The following is a 24722-nucleotide window of genomic DNA, read 5'->3' as shown; positions in this document are numbered from 1 at the left end:
GAAAGGAACTTTGCTAGCGCGCACAGTTTGCCGCAACATTGAACCAAAAATTATAACGATCTTCTGACGGATTAATGCAGGCTAAATAATGTTGTATTCACACAATTACTTACACGAAGTGATAAATAAAAGAGAATTTTTTAAACGAGAGATAGCATTTTCATGATTTCTTGTGGTTATATTATAATAATATTGCATTATATATATTTTGTAGTTTTGTTATTAGTAGTTTATAAAATTATAATAATAACCATTATTTTATTACTTGTCATAATATTGTAAATAGAAAGTAGAAAAAATAGGGCAAAAATTTTTGTAAAATTTGTATGAAAATTTTATTTTTATTCTTATTTAATTTCATTTTCTTTAAATTTTTTAATTATTATCCGATGCTATATATATCATTATTTTTTTAACGTATTGACATTTTATTTTATCAAACAAAGTGTATATCACAATACTTGTTTTTCTATAATATCTGTCATATGTTGAGAAACTTCATTAATATATTTATTGCTTAATAATTAGGCATAATGAAGATAAAAGTTTGACGGTTCGCAATTCGTCAGGATACCGCGTTACGGTATAATTAAAAGTATTAGGTACTTCTGAAGTAATACTTTATTGGGATAATTAATTTCCACACAAAATTGAATTTTTTAAATATTATATATTAAAAAAAATATATTTAATATTTTATATATTGAAAAAAATTTATTATAGATATATGCAACATTATAAAAAAAACAATTTTATAGAATTTATAAATCTTTGTAATATTCTGGTGTTTGTTTACTTTGTTGAAAAATTGATAAAAATATATTTGTTTTGCTTTTAAAAGTTCTCCATTATTAAAATATTGCATTTTGTAGAAGAGCATTAATATAAACACACAAGAAGGGATATAAAAGATGTAAGTTTTAATTCTGTGGATTTACGCAAACTAAGTGACATCATTTCCCGGCATATCATAATGCATTGTATGGTCGTGGAAAGGATTCTCTTAAGCATAAGTATGAATTCTATTAGAAAGAGATAAAAAGTTCGATAATATAAAATTTTTAATGCCACGGTTATCTAAACGTTAAGCCCAAGCACGGAGGCTTTTGTTTCTGACTATCCGCTTTTATTCAAGCTATACGGCGAGTTCTTTCTTCTAGTGATCTAATATTCTCACCATTATCTTTATTATTTAACTATCTTTTTCAACTTTTCTTCCACTCCGATAATTAATTAGGTAACTGGTATATTGAAAAATTAATTGTAATCAAACAGATAAACATATTTACTTCCTTATTTAAGAATTTATTTTGCGAATTATTGTTTAATTTTTTTCTTTAATATTATTTTAAAAGTAATATTCTACTAACATTTTTTTAAAGCTTTCTTTATCAATCTTTTAATAATGCGATAGTATTAATAGCTAAAAGGTTTCAATAATTATGCAAGTTCAGAAGCTTTAACGAAAATAATTAAATTAAAGAGAAATGATTTATCTTCGCAAAATGAAAAAATGAAAGATTCGCGTAATTTTTTATTGTGATAGAAAAAAGTACACATTATCTTGCGCGGAAGTTTTTAAAGAGGATCCGGAAATTTTCATGAAGCGAGTATGCCGGATGGAGGAAGCTCTGGTCGAGAAAATCTGGACCAGAATACAAATGTGAGAGAGGAGACGTTGACGATGCAAAAACTGTACGTGCGTCCCGTGTTCAATTATGCGACAGACGATTCCCGTAAGCACATGGACAAGTCAATTGTTAAATCGTCAAGAGATCGGAGACCAACGACCGTGCATCCGTATTATCTCGGCCACACGTATCCTCCTTTCTGGTTATATAATCAATTCTCGCTAACTCGTCGGCGCGTCGGCAAAACTATCCCGGTGACACCCGATATTGATCGAGAGAACCGAGTAAATGAAGCGTCATCGTTGCTACTACAAGTCGAATTTTGACAAGGATTACATACTCTTTCTCTTTCTCCGTTTGAGATTCGGATATAGAAAATCAATTTCAATGGTTTCCACAAGTACATCTACAATTTTTTAGCAATAAATTAATGATACATATAATAGAAGCGATTATTTTTACAATTAATTTTTATTTCCGAATAATTAGATGATTAAAATAATTTTATTAAAAATTTGTAATGTTGTTTATAACTGATTATATATTATAAATATTTACGAAATATAAAATAAAAGAATTAGAGAAAGCGCATAAAAAACGAGGAGAGAGATTAAACGAATGAATCTTTTATAACGTGAAGGACTTCAACCGCGAAAAATGATAACACGAATTTAGCACGAAACGGCATTTAATCGACGTAGATTCGCGCTTTTTCATTCGGCGTTTGGCGTGAAATTGTGCCGTGAGAGAATCGATAAGGACTGGGCAGAGAAACAGCAATTTGGAGACGGATGAAAGCAAGCGGACTCTGCGATAAGTGATGCATTGGAGTGGTGATGAAATGAAGGCAAAGCGTGAGATGCCAAGCTGTGCGAAAGATCGACAAATTGATGTGCTATTTGCGTCGTGCACATTTATGCACCTACATACTATCTACCTACACCCGGGGAAACAATTTGCGTCGATTGGCGTTGCCTACGAGAAGTTAATTAACCGCGAAAATATCAATCCGCTTAGTCTTGCGCGTTTTATTACTGACATCACTTGAATTATAAATATCGCATCGAATAAATGTATTGCGTAGCGCGCGTTCCGATAAGTTTTTCCATAAATAGTGATCATCAAACGACGTGTGCGAGTGATTTATTTTCGGATTTATCGATGGAAATAATTTTACATAATTTTTCGACGCAAGAAAATCCTTTCTATGTCACGAAAAAATTATTTTAATTGATGAGATTTTATCTAGAAAGGAAGCTTCTCTTCATTGTACATATTTCAGTAATTTGAATGATATTGCGTGCGTATTATATCGCTGTACTTTTCAAAGTAAGCGAAAAGGAAAGCCTTAGAAAGCGCAGTATGAACGAACATCAGGGAATGGCGACGCGAATGTACAATAGTGAAGGAAACGACGAAGGTTGAACGAGAAGTGAGAAGTGTGTTTGCCGTTTACGATACAAGACGATTCGCGGGAATGCTTTTTGCGCGACGTTGCAATTGCGTCGCCCTCGGAGATCCTCCTAAGTGTAATGAGACCTTGAGACTTCGTCAGAGAAAAAGCGGGCGAGCACAAGCGAGATACGCTTCGATGGCAAATCGTCGTCTTTTAACTAGAAATGCAAATGCGGACAATCAAAGCGCGTGGCACTTTTATACAATTCTTTCGATTGCATATGTACATTGATAGTACGTTAAAATTCATTATGCAGGCACGCATGTTTACTTTGTCAATTATTATTTATTAATTCTTAGTACTTTTAATGTCAAATCTTTCTCAAATTCATACGATGTCCCATTGATATTCCACAATGTAATTTAAAAAATAGAAGAGAGAGTAGAAATGCTAAATTACGATACAAACTGTACTTCAGATGTGAAATAATTTTTTATCACATCTTGTTGGCCTTTGGAGAGATCTTTATCCCACAAGAAAAATATTAATGAACAAGTAGTGATTTAAGACTTATTTGTTGTAACTCTTTAAAAATCAATTAAAAAGAATATATACGATTGAAAATATTTAAAAATTATTTTAAATATATTTGAAAAGAGTACGATTTTTTATTGGCATTTTCATGAAAAATTTAAAATGACAAACAAAAATCCAGAAATTTCAGAAAGTTACATTCTCGTTTATTTATGTATTTGTGATCACGTTGATCTGTTACATTAAAACAATACGTGTGATTTTAGATAGAGCCTATTTTGTTCTCATTATAAATTTGTTTCTTTTATAGTTGCTGCCAGTGTTTGAAATATGCAAAAAAAAAAAAAAAAAAAATTATTGCTTTTCTTCTCTCCGAAGCGCATTTGCGTAATATATTAACAGTTTATAAATCTGTTTAAAATAATTGAATTGAACCATTATTTTTGCAGCATATTTTACGTTTAAAGCAATGCAAATTAACTTATTAATCATTAGCATTATTAATTTAAAAAAGCAATACGAAAACAAATAAAAACTTATAATTTTAACTTAATAAAGAGAATATCTTAACAATGTTTATCAAATATTGGATAAAGTTACTTTTTGATAAGAAAAGAGTACATTCAAATTTTCTGGTTTTGAGAGCTTATAATGAAATTCCTTCTGACACGGAAGAAAAAGAGCAAACTGGACTGCTCTTCGGTCTCGGTTACCGCGTACTTGCGGTAAGATTAAACGTTTCTGCATACTTCTATAAGGGTCTCCAAACTTTTACAAGTCAAACTTGGAGATAAAACTATTAAATTGTATGTTCTAGACGTTGTCAGACGAAGTATTACACAGTCAATGTTTTATCAGCACAACCGAGTTTTGAATTTTCCCTCTCTCTCTCTCTCTCTCTCTCTCTCTCTCTCTCTCTCTCTCTCTCTCTTTTTCTTTCTCTGTAAACTAGCTACTTTTAGAAAGATGTTACAAACTTGATGGAAAGAAATGTAACTTAGCTTTTTCCAGAAGCGCAAGAGAATCGACACAGATATTGCATTTTAGACACAACTTTAATAATATAAATTATACATATTTTATACTTATGAAAAAAATTTAATATATATATGAAAATACATATATAACAAATATTTTAATTTATTTTATGAATACATATTTTATATTTATTGAACATATATACTATTTTAACACACACTTTGTGTAACATAGATAAATATCTCCTGAAATTAGGGGCAAAATTAACAACGGAAAATTGAATTAATTAAAACTGATTTATTCATTTGTAGATATTTTGCTTTTAATGCAAAGAAAATAATTAACTGTATCGTTGTACATCACTGTAACATCTATGTACATCAATAATGCATCGAATTAGAGCATTCAATGTGCATGAAACAGTCGTTCATTTTAACTCGCTGCACGTTCGAGCGAAATCGTTCCAGTACAGAGATGATGACAGTATCGAATCATCATCAACGACATTATCTGTGTTTATCGTTGGATTTGAAGCGACAGAGAAAGAGAGAGTTGATTAGAGGGAAAGAGAAAGAGCAACAAAAAAGGTAGAGAGAGAGAGACGATAGCATAACTTCGTTTGCAATCGACAGCAAAACTATTAATCAGCGTAAATCTGATTAACTGATTAAGAGTCGTGATACGCCGATCTCTTCGCTCTATTCTCTCCTTCTTTATCCTTATTTCTCTCTCTCTCTCTCTCGTGAATCTCTTGAGAGCCAGGAATTTAGGAATTTAATTTAATCTGATTTACTCTATCTTTACATTTATACTGCTTTGCAATGATGTAATTGAAACACTACTTAAAATATCGTCGGATAATTTAAGTATAAACTGCGGTAAATTATTAAGCGAGGATGGTTTTTGAACGAGTGAAATAATCTCTTGGGAACTGAGGCTTATATTTAAAATACAATTATGTGTTGATAATCTGAAAGAGTAAAGTGAAATAAAAGAGATATAATTTTTTTTTAAATTTATAAAATATTAAAAAGTGTAATCACGTGTGTATATTAACTGAAATATGATTGCGCATTATGTGGAATAGTTCTAAAACTTATTTTCCGAAGTATAATAAATCGCACCGTAAGAATTTTCCCGAATGAAATTTTCTGGCTTCAACAGACGGTCGCGAGTTCACAGCTTTTCCGGATCGTCAAAGATGATTCTCGGACGTCACAAAAGTAGTTTTGCAGTTTTTCTGTAGAAAAAAGTCAAACTGTGTGCGAACGGTGAAGAGGTTTCCGACACTTGTCGCGGTCATGGGCGATGCCATCGAGAAGATTTACGACCGTGAAATATATTTTTTTTTGGAATAGTTCAACAAAAATTCACATACTGACATACGTATAATGCAATTTATGAGTTCTTGTGATATTTTCATGTTTATGAACATTGACCATTGTCAAGTGGAAAATTTACGATCATACTTTTTCCATTTCGCTTCTACAATAATTAATGATGTAAGCGAAAATATAAAAACATTATATATCTCTTTTTTTCTTTATCTTTTTAACTGTAAGCCAAAAAATTTCAATACGTAGACCATAAATACGAGGTTGTGGAATTTTAAGATATCGTATTGCATATTGCATTTATATCAAGGAGATGTGTCAATATAATATCTATGACGCATGTATAGTAATTTGAACCTATAATTAAAATTAATATTTGCTCAGAGACATAAAAATTGCACGTTCCAACGACCTGCACTTTAGATAACAAATGCAAAAATAATTTTGTAGACGTTATCAAAGTAATGCTGAGTTGGAAGAATAATAAATACTTCGTTAAAACAGCAACGGCAAAATATTGGAATGAAAAAATACGTATATATATTTATTTTTATATCTAACAGTAATATGAAGCAAAAGTATTAATGCTTCGCTAGAAAAGCGCTGTTTTTTTGTTTTTTAATACAAAGAAACCTTTTAAAACCTTTGTTTCGAGGTTTTTCGCGTTAGATGTTATTTTAATGTTGCCTGTAAAAAATGCATTAACGAAAGATTGACACAAGAAAATTTATACATATCTTTGAAGAAATTTTAACATCTAAAAAAATAATTTAAAGTTTTTTTTTATTAAAATTTGATATGTTTTTAGAATAATGTTTTTAATAAAGAGAGAGAGAGAGAGTTTAATATACATTTGTATTTTGCTATTTTTTTTTTACTTTCACAGTAAAATGTATTGCAATTTAAATTCTGTAGGAAATGATTTACTCTTAGGATTTGTAGCTTACTGTCACGTCACGATATTATAAAATATGTTCTTTTTAAGTGCTTTTATACTGCACATGAATATTTTCATAACGGAGCGCGCCGATTGCTTTGTTTTGATATAACGAATGCATTTCTCTTTGCTTCGTCGCGATTAAATTTAATTGTTTTGATTGTGAATTTTATTTACTTATATTTATTGTAGTTTGCATTATTTGTTGAAAAATTATTATGGAATGTTGAAAAAATTTTTTAAATTAATTATTTAAAAGTCATATACATTTTATATAAACTTATACATCTTTTGTACTAAAGAAAATTTGTAGAATGTGAATTTTCTTGAATTTTAACAATTATACTGATATTATAAACGTGCTAAATATTAAATTTAACAGAGAGATGTGTATACATATATTAATATACTGATTAAAATGGTTAAATATTATTTGAATGAAACGCTTTTTGTAAGGTGCGAGTAAAAAAATTTTAAAAATTTTAATTCTATTATTACAAATATTCCAAAATATGAACAGAGACTTTAAATTTATTTGTAAATATATGTGTATGCCACAGTTACTACTCTATTTGCATATGCAATTAAGCGTAATTGTTATTTCTGCACAAATAGTATTGATTAATATATCCATATAAATTTAAACAATTATATCGCTTCGTCAACCTTAAATGAATAATTTATTATCTCACAAGAGGCGTTATATGCTTTCGATAAATAAAATTGCCGTTATTCATATTCACGACTTATAGCATGCTATGACATATTCAGGACGAGCTTGAGTATAAAATGAACTCGTAGCAATATAGTAGCATAAGATGTCCTTCAAGATGTCATCTTAGATCGCTCAAGTTAATCTTAAAACACGTCAGGTTTATTTTACTCTGACGACCTTGAAAGAAAATTTTAAAGTGTCATTTTACGAATAAAATATATGTATAAAATGTGAGCCTTATGTAAAATTTTTAATTTTTTCAGTTATAAATTTCGAATTTTCTATAACTTCCTCGATTTTGTCAAATTCAGAGTTAATCGTTCGTCTTGCGACTTAAAACCCGGCTTATATCTCGTATACTCCACTAACTCTCTTCTGCATTTATGTGTTTAATGCCTAACAAATGTTGCACGATCTTGTTGGCTTCTGTTTTGAACCGAGAGAGCCTGAGCTGATGCCGCGTCGAGGAGTTGAAGCACGTTTCGATGAACATCACGTCGTACCTCGCGAATCGCGAAAAGGAACACGTAGGCGGTATTAAAGGTTAGACAGGAGTAACTGGATAATAAGTCTAAACCTTCACTCCCACATGCTCTTTAGCCATGAAAACTTTGAAGGTTGACCCAACATTTTTAACGATATTTAAGCATGAGTTTGTAACATGCAATGAGTTATCCGATCTTTTTCGCGTGATAAGTACTTATTTATATTGACGTACATTGAACTACGTGTGAGGAGTTGAGTTAATTTTGCTCTTATATGTTTTAATAAATTACAATAACTGTCGGAAACTATAAAGACTTATCTGTATATATTATCTTTATAAATTAATTCTATTAATCTGGCCACGTTAATCTCTAATCACGAGAAATTCGAATATATAATTTTTTTGTTGTACTCTCGATTGTATAATATCCAATTTGCAGAAAATTTATATTATTAGAACAACACAAGCGCATTCCTCGATTTTATATAAAAAAGAATGATATTTTTATATAAAGTTTGTTTAAACTCGATTAATTTTTTTCACAGAAATTAGCTGATTAGAGCGTTAATATGCTAATTAAATTTTAAAATAATATGTTAAAAAGTTAAAATAGTAATATGTTGTAAATAATATGTTATAATATCTTATTCTCGATTAATATTTTTTGACAGAAATCAGCTGATAACTGTCAGAAATATTAATCTAGTTTAAAGTATTATATATATAACCTATTATTTAATACATATTATATTATTTTAATTTTTATAACATTATTTTAAAAATTAATTAGTAAATTAACGCTTTAATCAGCTGACGCTGTAATCATATATGTCATGTAGAGCTTCAATTAATTTTTTTTCAGTAGTAATGTAAGACATTAATCAGACATTGTGATTGCTCGGTAGATACACTGACAAATTATCCAAATTAATTATTATACAACAAATTAATTATATAACAAATTAATTATTTGTTACAATAATCAAGCTTCAAATACACAAGACATCTCGAAAACATTTCTATGAATACGAGAGAGAAAATATTATTGCGGAGAAAGAGACATTTTCTCTCTCAATGTCTCTTAATCAGCTGATTTTTCTGTCAAAAAATATTAATAAAATTTGCTAATTAAATATTCTAGCTTACCTATTTATATTTATATTGTGTATGTTATAATTTGCTAATTAAATTTTAAAATAATAATATGGTAAAAGTTATAAAATAGTAATACGCTGTAAATAATATGTTATAAAGTTATAATATCTTATTCTCGATTAAAATTTTTTCTTTCTAAAACTATATCTTTTCGAACGAATCTCCTTCGAGTTTTAATTAATTATTAATATTAAGTCATGTATGTATATAGTATCGCGCGCGCGTTATTAGAGTGAAGTTGCCGATGTTTGTAGCCGCGGCCATTACCGAAACGCCGCGAGTACCAGACAGTTGGAGCTGCGTCCCGCTGTGATTAATTAGTAAGCATAATCGTTAGAAACGAATTTTAACCTTTGTATTGTAATATTTATCAATCGCATATCATAATTTCAACGTTAATATGTAGGCGTAATTGTTCGAAACGCATATTTCGCGAAAAATTCGATGCAAAATCTCTTGCCAACATAACCCAACTTAATCTGTTTTCGCGCGCGCGAATGTGTTGCGATTCGTGGATATATCTATCGTTAATTCTAGCTTACATATTTATATTTATATTGTGTATGTTATAATGCGAAATAATAAGATTATTCTAATTTATGTATGTATTTTATTTGTTACAGGTAGCGATACACAGTGCGATTCACGCGTCGTGCCGTATAAAATTTCACGTGTCGGGAGTGCCGTGTAAAGTGTCGCGCGATCGTAATTATTCGTGTTTTCGCGAGTGTCTTGAGTGCTACCATGGACCAAGAGAGGAGGAGGAGGCCCGGGGAGGCATCGGGCGACGTCGGGGCAACTATGAGGTATGTAAAATAAAACATTTTTTCTAAACTGTTTATGAGATATTCGACACACACATATGTATATACAACATAATTTGAATATTTTGTTTTCAGATCAATGTGCTGTGTACTACAACTCCGCTATTGCACGTATCGGTGAGTGAGAAATTGTTTATTATATAATATTTCTATAACGGTAATGGAGGTATATATGTATAATATGTTGAAAATATTAAAATGTAACATATGCTTTAAATAATGTTATAATATCTTATCTGCGATTAATATTTTTTGACAAAAATCAGCTGATAATTGTCAAAAATATTAATTGAATTAAAAATATTATAACATTCCTTTCTAAAAAAGGCATGTTAAGACGATTGTTGCAAGTATTGTTGCATCTTTTCCGTGACGCTGATTGACTGTTTCGATTTGCATTGTATTTTATATTCGTAGCATCCAAAAGCTGTCATCGCGAGGGTTAGTAGTTTAATAGTTTGTTTAAAATAAAATAAAATAAAATAATATGTTTTAAATAATATGTTGTAATACTTTAAACTCGATTAATAGTTTTGACAGTTATCAGCTGATTTCTGTCAAAAAATATTAATCGAAAATAAGGTATTATAACATATATTAATTACAACATATTACTATTTTATATATATATATATATAATTATTATAATATATTATTATTTTAAAATTTAATTAGCAAATTAACGCTTTATTAATATTTTTGACAGAAATTAGCTGATTAAAGCGTTAATTTGCTAATTAAATATTAAAATAATAATATTTTAAAAATATTAAAATACTAACATGTTGTAAATAATATGTTATAATACTTTATCCGCGATATTTTTTGACAGAAATCAGCTAATAATTGGCAAAAATATTAATTGAGTTTAAAGTATTATAACATATTATTTAAAACATATTATAATATTTTATTTAATTTTATTTTGAACAAACTGTCAAACTGCTAATCCTCGCGATGACAGCTTCTCGACGCTACGGATATAACGCACAACGCGAATCGAGACAGTTAATCAGCATCGCGAAAAAGAGGCAACGATATTTGAGAGAATCGACTTAACATGTCTTTTTTTTAGAAAGGGAAGGAAAAGATTTATCTCGAGTTTATCTCTGGTATATCTCGAAAGTAAATAATTCCAGAAACATTTTAATGTCGAAATCAAAAGCCTAATTAACTGCATTAATAAAGCTCAATGTTTGTAGTATAAAACGCGTACAGTTTTTATTATTTTTTAAATTTGTTTCGCAATTTTGGGATTAAAGCAACAAATTAATAATAAACTAATACTTAATACATCCAAATCTGATTTCTTATGGTGAGAATGATAATGTCAGGTTAACGAAGATTTAAAAAATTAAAGTAGTTTTTAATTCGTTATTATACGTATATGTGATGAGTTAAAAATGATTTGAGATAGACATCATATTACATTAGAAAACTCTGAACTATCGCATGCTATTTGGACAAATTATGCTTCGTCAGACATGTCGACGAAATGGACACTATCGATTAATGTTTCAATTAATGCGTGAGTTATTTTCACTCACCTTCCATGGTCATATTATCTCCTATCTTCATTTCGAGAGATATCCTTTCTTCTGTACGTTTACGCGGCGCTCATTACACGCTCATTAATAGGATTGGTCGACTGTGATAGCCCGAGCTTCATTTTTTCTCGCTTCTTTGCACTTAATATTTGTCTGACGACTTAATTATTTTGCTCGTTGTCGAATGTTTATTCGCAGACATTCGTCGAATCGTTGCGAACACTTGTCACTTGCGCGCAATCTTGACACGGATTATAATTAACGTTCATCTTCGAACTTAAATGTAAATCAAACAATCTTTTTCGCGACTAAACTCATTACCGAATGATTTTATTTCGATTTATTTTTCGCGCAATAAAATTGCTGCTTTGCGAGATTAGCTCTTTGAGTTCTTCGTGTCGAGTATGTATTTAAAATCTATCGTCGATAATTTCTGTAAGGACGTTTGTGTCTGAAAAAAAGCATAAATAGATATATGTTAAGATTTTGATATCGATTATCGAAGGATTACGGAATTTTATGAAATGTGAAAAATTAATTAAAATGTTGATCATATAATAAAATATGCTTAACATATAGTAAAATGGAACATGCTTATTAAATGCTCTGTAATCATGTATATTTGTTTAATGTACTTGATAAAACAATACCATACAATTTCAAAGAGCAACTTGTACTGACAATGAGAGGTAAATAGGATAATAATTACAGTGCAGTAATTCAGGAATTTCACATTGCACATTTATATAGAATATTATCAATTTAAGTCTAAAAATACATGGTTATTGACTTTTCAAGCAGGATAAACAGTTGATTATGATAGGTGATGCCGCAGGTGTTTTGGAAGGAAGTAGTTCACGCGCCGGCAAGATAATGCGTTATTGCTTTTGATACATCAGTCATATCGGCGTCATGAAAGTTATATCTCGAGAGAAGTTTACTACTTTTCTGTCTTTCTCGCTTGCATAATGCGGCAGTTAGACAGATACTGTTACATTCTGCAAGCTTGGTAAATTTTCAATGAAAAGTGCAAGGCTGCGTTTTATGGAAATTATAAAATGTGACATCGCAATTATTTCTCTCTTATTTTTAAATAAACGTAAATTGCACGTACATTAAGAAAATAGAAGATCTATGCGAGATTGGAGTGTAAACACATTTCGACTTTAATCGTTCCATTCATTCTTTCATTCACATTCACATTTTCCGAGTTTTATTGCGAATATCGCGTTGACAATCTAAATAAGGAATTTATGCATAGTATGCTAATGCAAGAGCATAATAGTAAAATTGTTAAGTTGAATAGGCCGCTGCGTTTCATCTATATGCATTGCGTAACCCGCAGGAGTACCTGAGGATGCTATCCTTACGTGTTACATGATCCTCTCGAATGTACTGATTATGTGAGAAGCATAACACAACGCAATTGTATTCCGACAATTCCAGCATGCTCCTACCGCTGGATGCACAATCCTATCTTGTATCGCGTTCGTAACACGAGATTACGATATACCCCCCTCCCTCGTGGGTGATTATTATCTCGGGATTAATATTTACCGGCGCCAAACAGCGCGTGTAAAAATTGCATTATCGGAAGTTATTAATCGCATAATAGCATATCGGAACATTTAATAAAACAATGAAAATAATATTATGCGCATTAATAGAGAATAAAGAGGATTATTACATTCTGCCAATGTCAAGTCATACATACACAATTTCAATGGATATTTAACTTAATTCAATTTTTTTATATGAGATTAACAACAGTAGCATAAATAATTATTAACATTACAATTGTAATAAAATCAGCGTATTTGAAATATCTAATGCAATGGCTATCGTAAAAATTATAATGGATTGATAAAATGCATTTCGTAACTTTTCTGATTCTTTGCAGAAGACATTGCAAATATAAACTAGTGGAATATTGAGACAAATTATAAAATTATAAAATTCTGGCGCTTTAAATTTGTATTTAATAGCTTTACTTTCTTGTTAATATATTAGATTATTGTGCAGCGTTGAACCATTATACAATGCTGCGTTATTCTTGCTTATGAAAATAGACAGAGCAAAATATATCCGTATGTAAGTGGACGCTAAACATAATTCGTGTTTATCTTCAAACCGGAATCACAATGGCTGTCCTACTTTCGAGTCACATTTATACATATAAACCGTTAGTTATTCTTTGATTCCCAAGTGCCGTAGAGAAACCTTGGATATCGTAGTTTTACTTTTGAGATATGATATTTACTTTTCTAGCTTCAGTTAACAAAATGATATTGATTGCACTTTTAATCTATTTGCTTTTTTGAAGAATATTTTATTTGTTCTCTTATAAACCATCTCTTGCCATCTTTTAATTTCACATATATTATATAATGAGGCCATGGAAATAATTATAAAAAAATAATAAATAATAAAAGTATTTTGTGAATCTGAAGTTTATAGGAAATTTTTTTTTTGTAAAAATTTCTTATACTGTCACACAAACTTGACGGTAAATTTTTTAAAATTATCCATGAAAAATTAAATATATTAAGAACGAGTTTTGAATAAGATTTATATGATGAATGACAGTAAAATGCCTTTGCTCTCTTGCAAAATGTCCTTAATTAAAAAATATCTAAAACTTTTACAAGACGTAAGACGGCATTTAAGATCTTCGTGAAAACAGTGAACACAAATAGAGAGACTTCCAATTTTGTCATTGCTTATGCAAATGTCCTGGGGCGTTATACGTATCAAAGGACTAAATCCGTTTGTCTCTTTACTCGTCTACTTTCGACGTTGCTTTGATGTACCCACGGTAAACTATATATCGCTTTGCAAACAGCTGATGCAGCATTTGGTGATACAGCGAAACTCTATTTCCACATTTCGCTTTTGGTGAATTTACGCCGTTATTTGCGATTATCTCGCAAACGCGCATTTATTTAACAAGTCTATCATTTCGGTCTTGTAAATTACTAAATACATATTAATGGAGAGAATCCCAAGAAATCATCAATTAATTTAAAAGACAAAATTGAATATTTTACATTTTGATTTCTCTTCTATTGTAAGTAAGATATGAAACGAGGATTATAATAGTAGCACAGAAATAAAAAGAAATTATTTCTTAAAATAAAGTTGAAAGTAAAAAAGTATATAATAATATATTTTGTATTTTTTGATATGCGTTTTAATTGAAAATTTATTATTTTATACTAAAATAATAAATAATAATAAATAATAAATACTAAAATCAGTCGTTCCATTATCAAAAGAGAAAGAGATTTTTATATACACATATGACATGTGTAAAAATATATTGTGCGAGAAATCTCTTTCATTTAACAAATTAATTTAGCCATCTAGAGCTGTGTTGGAATTGGATTTTTCCGTAACATATGCATTGCGACTGTCGAGCAAATTTATATTAGGATATTATTATACTGGAAAACGCGCATAAAGAAAGTTTTATCAACCGTCGCATACTTGTGTTAGGTGTAAGAATAGGGTCTGTCTGTGTTCAGTCACGTAGTTCGTTATATGTATAGTCATCGCGTTATATCGTATCAATGTACAACGATATCTGAGGGTAGAAACGGCTACAGAGAGAGATGATCGAAGTTCGTAACATGTGTTTAAATGAGAAGCTCGCTTACGTCACACGGCGTCGTGATGCGCTGTAGTTCGATTGCGCGCACGCTATATCACGTATTTAAATTAGAGAAAGAGTCGAGTATAAAGAGATAGCTGTATGTCCATTTCCAGAGCGGATGTATATATATTCGACCGTGATATATATTTGCGCCCGCGGTCCGTGTTTGTCTCGTGCGGTTGTGTTACGTATTCAGCTTTGACATAAACGTGGCTTCTGTAAGTATGCATTTGCAGCCTCGAATTATTCGTGTCGCCTAGTGTCCAATCCCAAGCACAAAGCTGCAATAATACATGCTATAATTGCAATATCGAGAAACTAATTCTGTATATTTTTTTGATCAAAAATATTTGTTACGTAGTTGATTTGTAGATTCTACATATAAATGATGTTTCGATATTTGTCAGATTTATATATATTTATATTAAATTTTTTAATTAAAGTTGAATAACAAATATCAAAGCAACATCAAAATATATCATTTTGAAATATTTTGCAATTTTGATTTATTTAATAATCTGTTGTATTGTTATTTATGAAGAGAAAATTTTTGATTGCGTGCAATCGTGATTAATCGTAATCGAGATGTAATAGAGTTTTAGTTTTATTTATTTTTTTTAACAATACATGTATATATGTAGATACACATCCAATTTTATTTGCCATGAAAACATCACAATGAATCTAGTAAACTCATACTGGCGAAATAATAGAAGATAAGAGGACAAATTGAAATACGAATGTTATTAGAATAGAGAATAGTGAATAGGAAAAGAAGGCCGCGTATAACCGGATACGTGGACACGTGGAGAAAAATGTACACGTGGAAAACCAGAGTCCAAGTTTATGTGTACGATGTACGGTAGTAGGTGCATGTGTCCCAGCCGGCTGTGCTCTTGCTTCTGGCTCTATCGATTTAGGACGACTCTACGTAACCGCGACAACCAGTCGACTTGTATATACACGGCCTCTTCCGTGTTATGGCCCATCCTTTATTACGTAATCGCAGAAAAAAGCTCTTAAAGCTTATGATTGCCTTGTCTAATCACCGTTTTCCGGAGCTGTGACTGCTGCACTATCTCTATTTCGTTTTACTTTGTGCCTGCTGAACAAATTGAATTTACGTGCGTGCCTTGCAAGTAAATTGATAATACCAATAACAGAACTTTTTGAATTATTGCTACACGATGTATCTTTCACGATGAGGATTAATTAATAAGAACACGCGATACGTATAATGGTGGATCGATATGAGTTGAATAATGTACATATCATCCTCTGCGTCTCGCGATAATAATGTCGGTAGTTCCTCTCGCGAACTGTAATAAACTCTAATGAGATTTAATCAGCTACAGCTCTATGCATGGCTGATTCTTATTACGGCTCATTACGAAGTTGCACGTGCAATTCTGTACAAGGATCGGTCTCGTGATGAAACACGCGCTAAGGGAGATGATACGAAACTGTCCTTGACGAAACCGCGCCTATCGATTTTCTCGAGCATTTTATTTGATTGAAGCCACTCATGTTCTTTTAAGATGCGGAAATTTTTTTTTTTTTTACGATTTTGCCGGTTGTACTTAAAATACTTTTCTTCGTACGCTTATGTACATTATGCGCAGCTGGCGTAATTATTATAATATTATCGTCATTAAAGCATCTCGATAAAAAAATATTACGTTTATTTTAGAAGACAATGTTATTTTTGAAGTTTTAAGGCGAATTCTTCTTAAATCAAAACAGAACTTTTATATTAAAAATTTAATTAAATGCAAATTTGAGAGGTTCTTATAAAATAAATTTTAGGTTGCGCGAAACACAATATCGTGTTAATTTGATGTTTAGTTACTAACACATTTAATGTCAAAAATGCAAAAAATTTAGCATTAATAGTAATTCTTTTTACAATTCTACATTATAATATATTGAATTGTTCGGAAAGTTTTATAGTATTTTCCTACGAAATATGTAATAAAGAAATATAAGTAATTAGACAAATTTTTTCGAAACAACCTATTATTTCCAATGTTTTCGCTTTTGATAATTGTCGGGCAATTTTTACAAATAGATTGCCGAATTATTTCGTTATTGAGAATTATTTCGTTATTGAGAATAAGCTCGAGATATATACTCATCTTCAACCTCCGATTATGCGTTGTGAAACTCGGTTACGAACTTATCCGGACTTCCTACGTAACGGAGAATTATGCGAGTGCTCTATATACACACACACACCCATATATATATATATATATATATATATATATAAACAAACACACACACACACACACATATATATAATTCTGCTTCCCTCGGATAATAACGAAATAACGAACACGAAGGGCTAAAGTGGCGTCAGTAAAGTGAAGAGATGCGACGCCTACACGAATAATATCGTGTTAGCAAAGTTGACGAGATGATGTAATTGACTGATTAAGAGGTAATGGGACACACCTATGTTAGATCGCGACGAAGATCGAATCGCACAATCAAAAACTGAGCGGGATTACAGTACTTCTCTGATTCGCCATTCATTGCCACTGCATAATAACATTGCGTAATCGAGTCTGCAATGTTTATCAAGTCGATTATACCTTTGAGCATGTATGTAGGAAAAATATATTCTTGAGAATATGACGCGCGAGTTTAATTATGTATGCGTCTAACAATAAGCTAAATAATTATATTATAGAATGAATAAACTTGTGGAAGGTTATCTAAAGAAGGTCAATGAAACCAAACATGTATGTATATTATACTTTAAATATAAAAAAGTTGTTATATCTTCTGTAATCACAAATTCAAGAAAATGGCTAGTTTACTTTGATAGTATTCCACTTTTTAAATTATTAATGGATGGGACAAATATTAGTGAGACAGAAGCGTCGCGATGCTCGAAGTAAACAGTAAGGTTGATATCGAAGTCGACTAAAGTCTTTCGCGATGTCAATCGAATGTTGTTTTTCAATTATCAATGAATTACGTCACATAGCTTGTTACCATGGCAAATGTCAAACAAAAATGAGCCTGTTAGTAAAGTGAAGCGATTGCATATTACATTTCTACATTTTAACATTCGAAAGTATCATTCAGAATTTTATTTGTGGAAGAAAAAGATATGATGAGAAAATAATATCGAAATCGAAGTTCAAGATCTGGACCTAAGGCCAATCATGCTTTAACGAAGTCAAAATTTATATATATGTATATATATATACATCGAAAAATTGAATAATTAGCAACAATAGCTAATTGGGAAGTCAAGTGTTTGGTTTGAGATACAATTTGTTTAATCGAAGCAATAATATTTTTTTCTGACATTCTGATAGATGAAAATTATATTACTTTCACAATTACAAACATTATAAATACAAACACTATTGATTAGAATTATTTTAAAATTATTTTCTTTATTTGTCCTCTTATATTATTGTTTATTATGTTTAAACTTTACAGTGTGGAATAATAATTTGTATGGATTAGTCAAGGATTTTATCAGGAAAAACTATTAATTCGGAAACAAAAATGATAACATAGTGGCTCGTTGGCATTGGTTATTAAAATTGATAAATTAGAAAAATAATAAAATAAATATATAATGATAATATTGCCTCTCTTTAGTAAAATGTACAGAAAATTTGTATCTGTCACAGCAAAGTTCACTCACGATTTAATCTAATCCAATTTCTCTTTTCCACCCAAAGCATTTTGAATTTTCGAGAATTTTTTTTCTTAATTAGATATCAGATTTATGACAAGCTTTCTAATGAGATAAACATTACTAAATACAGATTCTGTAATAAATAGTTAGCAAAAATATGATGTTAGATATATCTCTCTCCAATTACTTAAAATAGCTGGATTTTAAAGATTTCTTGCTTATCATAAATTTAACAAAATTACTGATGCTGTTTTTACATTAATAGATAACGTATACATGACACACACATACATTTTTTAATTTTTTTTTAAAAATAATTTGTTGGGCAATTTGGAGACTATTTTTCCCTCGATTTTTCCTTACGAAAATGTTGATGGAAGACATTTATTATGTAGTACTTGTTTAATTTTGAATATTTATATGATATCCTTTTTTAAACACCGATTTTCTTTCTATGCGCATTCTCGCGATATGTTATGTAAAAAATATTGCACAGATTTCATATCCACAGAAAGTTCGCACAAAAAGCGATATTCGTCTCTATTCAATCTCTCTCTGCCGTATATGCTCATCATTTCAGCCTTGCATTCTTTTGCATATAATAAAAATTATTTTTGACGTGCGTCAAGATTTGCGTTTCTTATAAATTGCATTTTTCTAATAATATTTATAATTATTATTAATATTGATTTTAAATTAAATTTTTTTTATGTAGAAAGTAAATATTCTTACTAACAATAAATAAAATGAACATCTTATTAAACATTCTTTCTAGCAAGTATAATAAAAAGTAAATTAAATGAAGTAAGAACTTTTATCTAATATTAAAACTTTTAAAATGGCGACAAATTGACTATACATTTAATAAAGTATACATTTACAAAATAAATTTTATAAAATAAATTTGAGCTGGGGTAATTTATATCTACATATCATTATGAAATTTTAATTTAATTTAGTTTATTAATTTTAATTGTATGAGTCTGCCAATTTAAAGACTAAAATAAGATGCAGGAACTTTTATTAGTAAAAATGCGCGAGTAAGAAAGATGCAATGAAGTTTTTCGTGCAGTTTAACAATTTAATGCAGTTTTCGGTGCAAGCAGAAGAGCGAAATCCATTTCACGATCAGTAAAAAGTTCTATTCGTGGAAAAGAATGGTAATGCGCATTTTTAAATGACAGGAACGATTATCAGCTAAAAACGTTGTTAGCTTTAGTAAATTAATTGTGCACTGTTCATTATTATAAGTAGATTAACTGCCATAAAATAACATATAACGTTAAGATAACAATTTATATAATACATTTTAAGATAATATGACACAATAGTATATTAAATATATAATAATATAAAATTAAATATATAATAATAGTATATTAAAAATACAAGATATATAAACAATATAATGTATTTTTTTGTTTGTTTTATAGCTTAGATCTTTTAACGATTTAAATTAATATTCTTAATTTAGTAGGAAACTTTTTACATTTGCATATATGTATATATGTATATGTATATTTATGTATCTATATATATCTTGGAAGTTTTTTCTAAAGAAAAATTCTGCTTTCTCATGTTACGCATTTTGCAGCAATTGTCGAAAATAAGGAGCGCTTTACGAAATTATTGTTTTGTGTTACAAATTGTTGTGATTTAGAGAGCAGCTTTCAATTTCATATCTTGCCCTACTTTTATGCTTTGTCATATGTGAAAAGGGGGCCAAATGTAAAATTTAAAGTTTCTTTACGGAGTAATCCCTTGAAGTAGTTCGTAAACTAGCTCAAAGAACATAAGAAATATGTTCCGTACACTTGTCCTCATTCTCGAGTTAACGAGTTAATATAATATAAATTTATGTATATTTTTTAAATGTATGTAGACTAATGATATAATTTAATTTTCATGAAAGGAACAAAAAGCTTTTTAATGAAATAAAATATAATTTTTATCGCGAGATATTAACGAGATATAAAAGCATGAACGTGCTTAAAGCAAATAACAGATAACAGATTAAAAAAAAAAATGACATGCAAGTTGAGAAATGTGCGTTACAAACAGGAAAAATGTTAGCAATAATCAAGGAGGATGACGTGATATCCACGTTTAGAACTACATGGGACCGGTTTGTACCAATGTCAGTTAGCGATAACAATATCTCTCATAATGTTTCTAATGTCGGATTTCCGTTACACATGGTACCAGCTGAAACAGTCAGCAGTATATTTAATATTACGTTTATTAAATGAAACCGTAAGAAAAATAAACGAGATGAACCTTCTCATAAATATTAATTTCGAGATGTTTTATTTACACGCGCGTTCGTTTACTTAAATTTTAGAAAGAAAGATTCTTACATGTCGCGAGCACGTGTCATATAAGAGATTTTTATTTAGAATTTGTTTACATGAATGCTGTATGAAAATTGATTATAAAAAAAGAGAAGTATACGTATATTAACGATATGTTTATGATGCATTTGTATGCGAAGAGAAAATTATTGATGCACAATTAGAGCGAGTTTTAATACTGATATTAGAATATACGATAAGCGCAAAAGTGACAGCATTTCTACAGTTTAATGTGATTTTATGCTACATTAATGTGTTAGCATTATGAATATTGAAGAAGACTTTAATCCGAAAACTGGTCGATCATAATTATTTGAATGAAACTATAACGCTATTGATGCAATAGATTCGTAAACAAACGCGGCTTTCGCTATCTGCGCGTCATGCACACGTGGATGTCCGTCCTCTCCCCTCCATAGTTTATACGCGAGAACGTGATAATCAAGAGCGGCGCAACAACACGCAAATAGGATTTTCTCATTCAGGTGTGTGTCTAGCGATCTATTTACTTACTCGCTATATTAAATGAGAGTAGGGGCCTCCCGGAGAAGCTTTTCTCGTTTCCAGTTTCCTTCTCGCTTCCTAATCGCGCCAGGAGATTCTTTCCAACAGAGACAGAGTATCCTTCGACGAGGATGCTGATAGGTCGACAATAATCAACGAGATTAGCCGATATCCCCTTTTTTCTTGCGATCGAAAGCGCGACGTGTCGACAGGGATGCGACTTAATCGAGATGCGCGCTGGTCGTCGTCCTACGGTTGTTTGAAGCGAGAGTTTTCGCGGCATCGTACTCCACGCGAAATACCCTCCCCTACGCACGCATGATCACTGATTCTCTCTTGCTTTAGCTACCCTCTGCGAAACGTTTTTCGGCTCGAAAATAAGGTCGATAGGGATGGAAGTCGACGACGATCGACCGTCACCACCTGTGTCGCTCGGTCGACTAGCTTGGACTGACTGGACCTCCCCGTAGACTCAGTGATTTTATTCCATCCCCACCAGCATCTACCCTCCCCCACGAACCTCACTCGTAACACCCACTCGCTATCCGGAGTCGACGTGGGTGTTCAGGCTCAGGGTGCGTAAAACGTCGAGGGTGAAGGCAAGCCGTCGTCATTGACCACGTAATTGATAGTTGACCGTATCATCTAAAGATCAATTAAAGGTCTATTCTTCACGACAAAAATAATTGTCTGAAAGCAGCATAGTTAGCTGAATGTTATTAACATGTTATTAATATAGTGGAGATCTTGTCACCTGGAAAATTAAAAGTTTTTTTTTAAAGTGTAATTATTTTACGGTATAATAATTTTGTGTTAAATTTATATGATCGAATTATAATTCTAGAGATTGATTAAAATCGAGTTATTCACGCGTGTGAGTTTGTGCATTTAATCAAGTTTATTTAAACAGAAACTACAATCACATGTCCATACATTTACCCGGTCGTTGCTTTTTTGAAACAGTTTAGCTTTTAGTGGTAAACGGAGAGAAAAATATATATGCGCCTTTGAATACTATGTTTATGTAGCGAAACGTTTCTCTCTCAAGAGCTTTAAACCGCTCAATTACTTAAACCAACTCTTTTATGTAATTAATGACTGTGCCTAATTTAAGTATTTGAAGTACTTAAAAACATTCTTATTATCTATAGAGAAATGAGAGAAACTTTGTTCAAGGTTAAGAGTTTCGTTATGTGCTAGCTCTTGGACTTGGAAAATCTTATCTCTTTATCTCGAAAACTCTCAAATATTCTTGTCACCTAGTCAAACTCTTTATTCATTCTCCTAAAAATTTAATAACCATATTATCAAATATATACAATATACTTTTAGCTTTTATATATATTTATATATAATTTTAATAATTGTATTATATATATATATATATATAGTATATATATATATATATATATATATATATATATATTTATACACACATATGAAATTATTTCAATAATTTAATTGCGTTTTTAATGTGATATTCAACGAATGAATTATCTAAATTATCTTTCTACAAAGTTATACATAAAATTAATATACTAATAATATAGTATATATTAAATATACTAAATAAGTTATTTTATAAAGTTAATATATACGTTATTTAAAAATTTACAATATATAATGTAATATATATATGTATACATATATATGAGTTGTAATTGATTTAGAAATCTATTATATCGAAATTCTGAAAACAAGTTGTTAACTTTACAGAGAATATATAAATCAACTTTTCTCTATGCCAATTCAATTTACATGCTACGCGAAAAACCTTCCTTTTTTGAATAGGCTCACGTCTTCAAGTTTAAGGTCGGAATAGCGACATATTTACGTCATCAACATCGATTCGCAGACGTTCATTGACCCACCTAAATCTAAGCGATTGCGTGTCGTTTTTGTGAACGCGGACGATCATTAATTCGCTTGCTAAACTTCTTACGAATCAGTCGATTAATCCTAATATACTTTGCCTAAAAAATTTATCGGGTAATTATCGTAAATATTGAAGAAAGTTATCCTTAATATTTTCCCAATAATTATTTTTGATTGTCTTTTCCCCTAATATCGAAACTTTAATATGATTGACTGACTATAGACTGTCTTTATAATCTATGTCCCATGTTACACATTTCAGTATTTTTGAATACGATCTATCGATCTCCATTTTATGTTCAAAATAACGATGGAAATTAGTAACACATACACTTGTTCAATTGCGTTGCACGATTTTTCGTCGCGACATTCTTTTTTTCCCTCTTTCTCTTCCTCTGTTATTGCTAATTAAAAAGTTTCGCGAGCTGCACTAACGATTCATCGTGTTTCAGTTACGCTCAGCTTGGAAAAGTTTTGTTTGTGCACGATGTTGGCAGCTGCGCGTTCTCAGTTTTTTGTAAAATAGTTTGTAACAATAATTACCGTTGAAATAGTTGTAGTTTAATAATGACATTTCGATTTATTTGATACAATAACATTATTGTAACTGTTGGAAAATTTCCAACAGTTGAAACAATCGATTCAAAAAATTCTAATCTTCCTCGCTTTAAATTACAAGCTATATCTTTTTATGCGCATATGTTTATGTATATATAGAATATATATAATTATTAATATTATTTTTTTTAAATTACTCATTGTTTCAAACACTCTCGTGTTTAGTCGTCGCAAATTATAGATTGAAGAGATACGAGATGTTGATACATTGTTTTCAATCGCTCAAAGCTACGTGCTATGTTATTAATGATAATCAAGAACTTCTGGCAGAGTTTATTGACAATGAAATATAAATGATTATGTAGACGATAAAAATTTTAAATAAACGATAATTTTTATAAGAGGACTATATATACAGACTATAGTCAACATTCGAGTCATTAAATAGCTTAGGAAGATCTTTCAAATGCATACATTGTAAATTATATTTTAAAAGCATCCTCTACATCCAACTGCGCCACACAAAATTACGTAAGAATGTAATAAATTTTATTACGTAATAAATTCTAAACCTTAATATAAT

General features: G+C 30.3%; 2 protein-coding genes across 6 annotated transcripts in view; one reads left to right on the top strand and one right to left on the bottom strand.

The window, feature by feature from the left end:
• Positions 1–22175, bottom strand: part of LOC145943442 (calcium/calmodulin-dependent protein kinase kinase 1) — a 65535-nt gene extending 43360 nt beyond the window's left edge. Inside the window, exons 1-2 of one of the 2 annotated variants that reach the window (XM_083050956.1) lie at positions 21716–21856; positions 11539–11989 (exon numbers count right to left, since the gene is read on the bottom strand). In XM_083050956.1, coding sequence (XP_082907082.1) covers positions 11539–11569 — 31 coding nt within the window. In that variant the 5' untranslated portion in view covers positions 11570–11989; positions 21716–21856. Of the gene's footprint in view, positions 1–11538; positions 11990–21715 lie in introns of both variants that reach the window. The other variant, XM_083050949.1, reaches the window with a different exon arrangement.
• The window catches only part of LOC145943495 (uncharacterized), a 122474-nt gene that overhangs the window by 24936 nt on the left and 72816 nt on the right, over positions 1–24722 (top strand). For 2 of the 4 annotated variants that reach the window (XM_083051052.1, XM_083051076.1), the window contains exons 2-3: positions 9791–9973; positions 10067–10108. In XM_083051052.1, coding sequence (XP_082907178.1) covers positions 9912–9973; positions 10067–10108 — 104 coding nt within the window. In that variant the 5' untranslated portion in view covers positions 9791–9911. Of the gene's footprint in view, positions 1–9194; positions 9974–10066; positions 10109–24722 lie in introns of those variants that run through there. The other 2 variants (XM_083051069.1, XM_083051059.1) reach the window with 2 other exon arrangements.

This window comes from Prenolepis imparis, unplaced genomic scaffold, assembly GCF_030444845.1.
Source record: "Prenolepis imparis isolate NDT839.2.m4 unplaced genomic scaffold, iyPreImpa1.0 SCAF_1, whole genome shotgun sequence".
Taxonomy (NCBI): domain Eukaryota; kingdom Metazoa; phylum Arthropoda; class Insecta; order Hymenoptera; family Formicidae; genus Prenolepis; species Prenolepis imparis.
The sequence above is the reverse complement of the archived record's forward strand: the minus strand, read 5'-3'. Positions and strand labels throughout refer to the sequence as shown.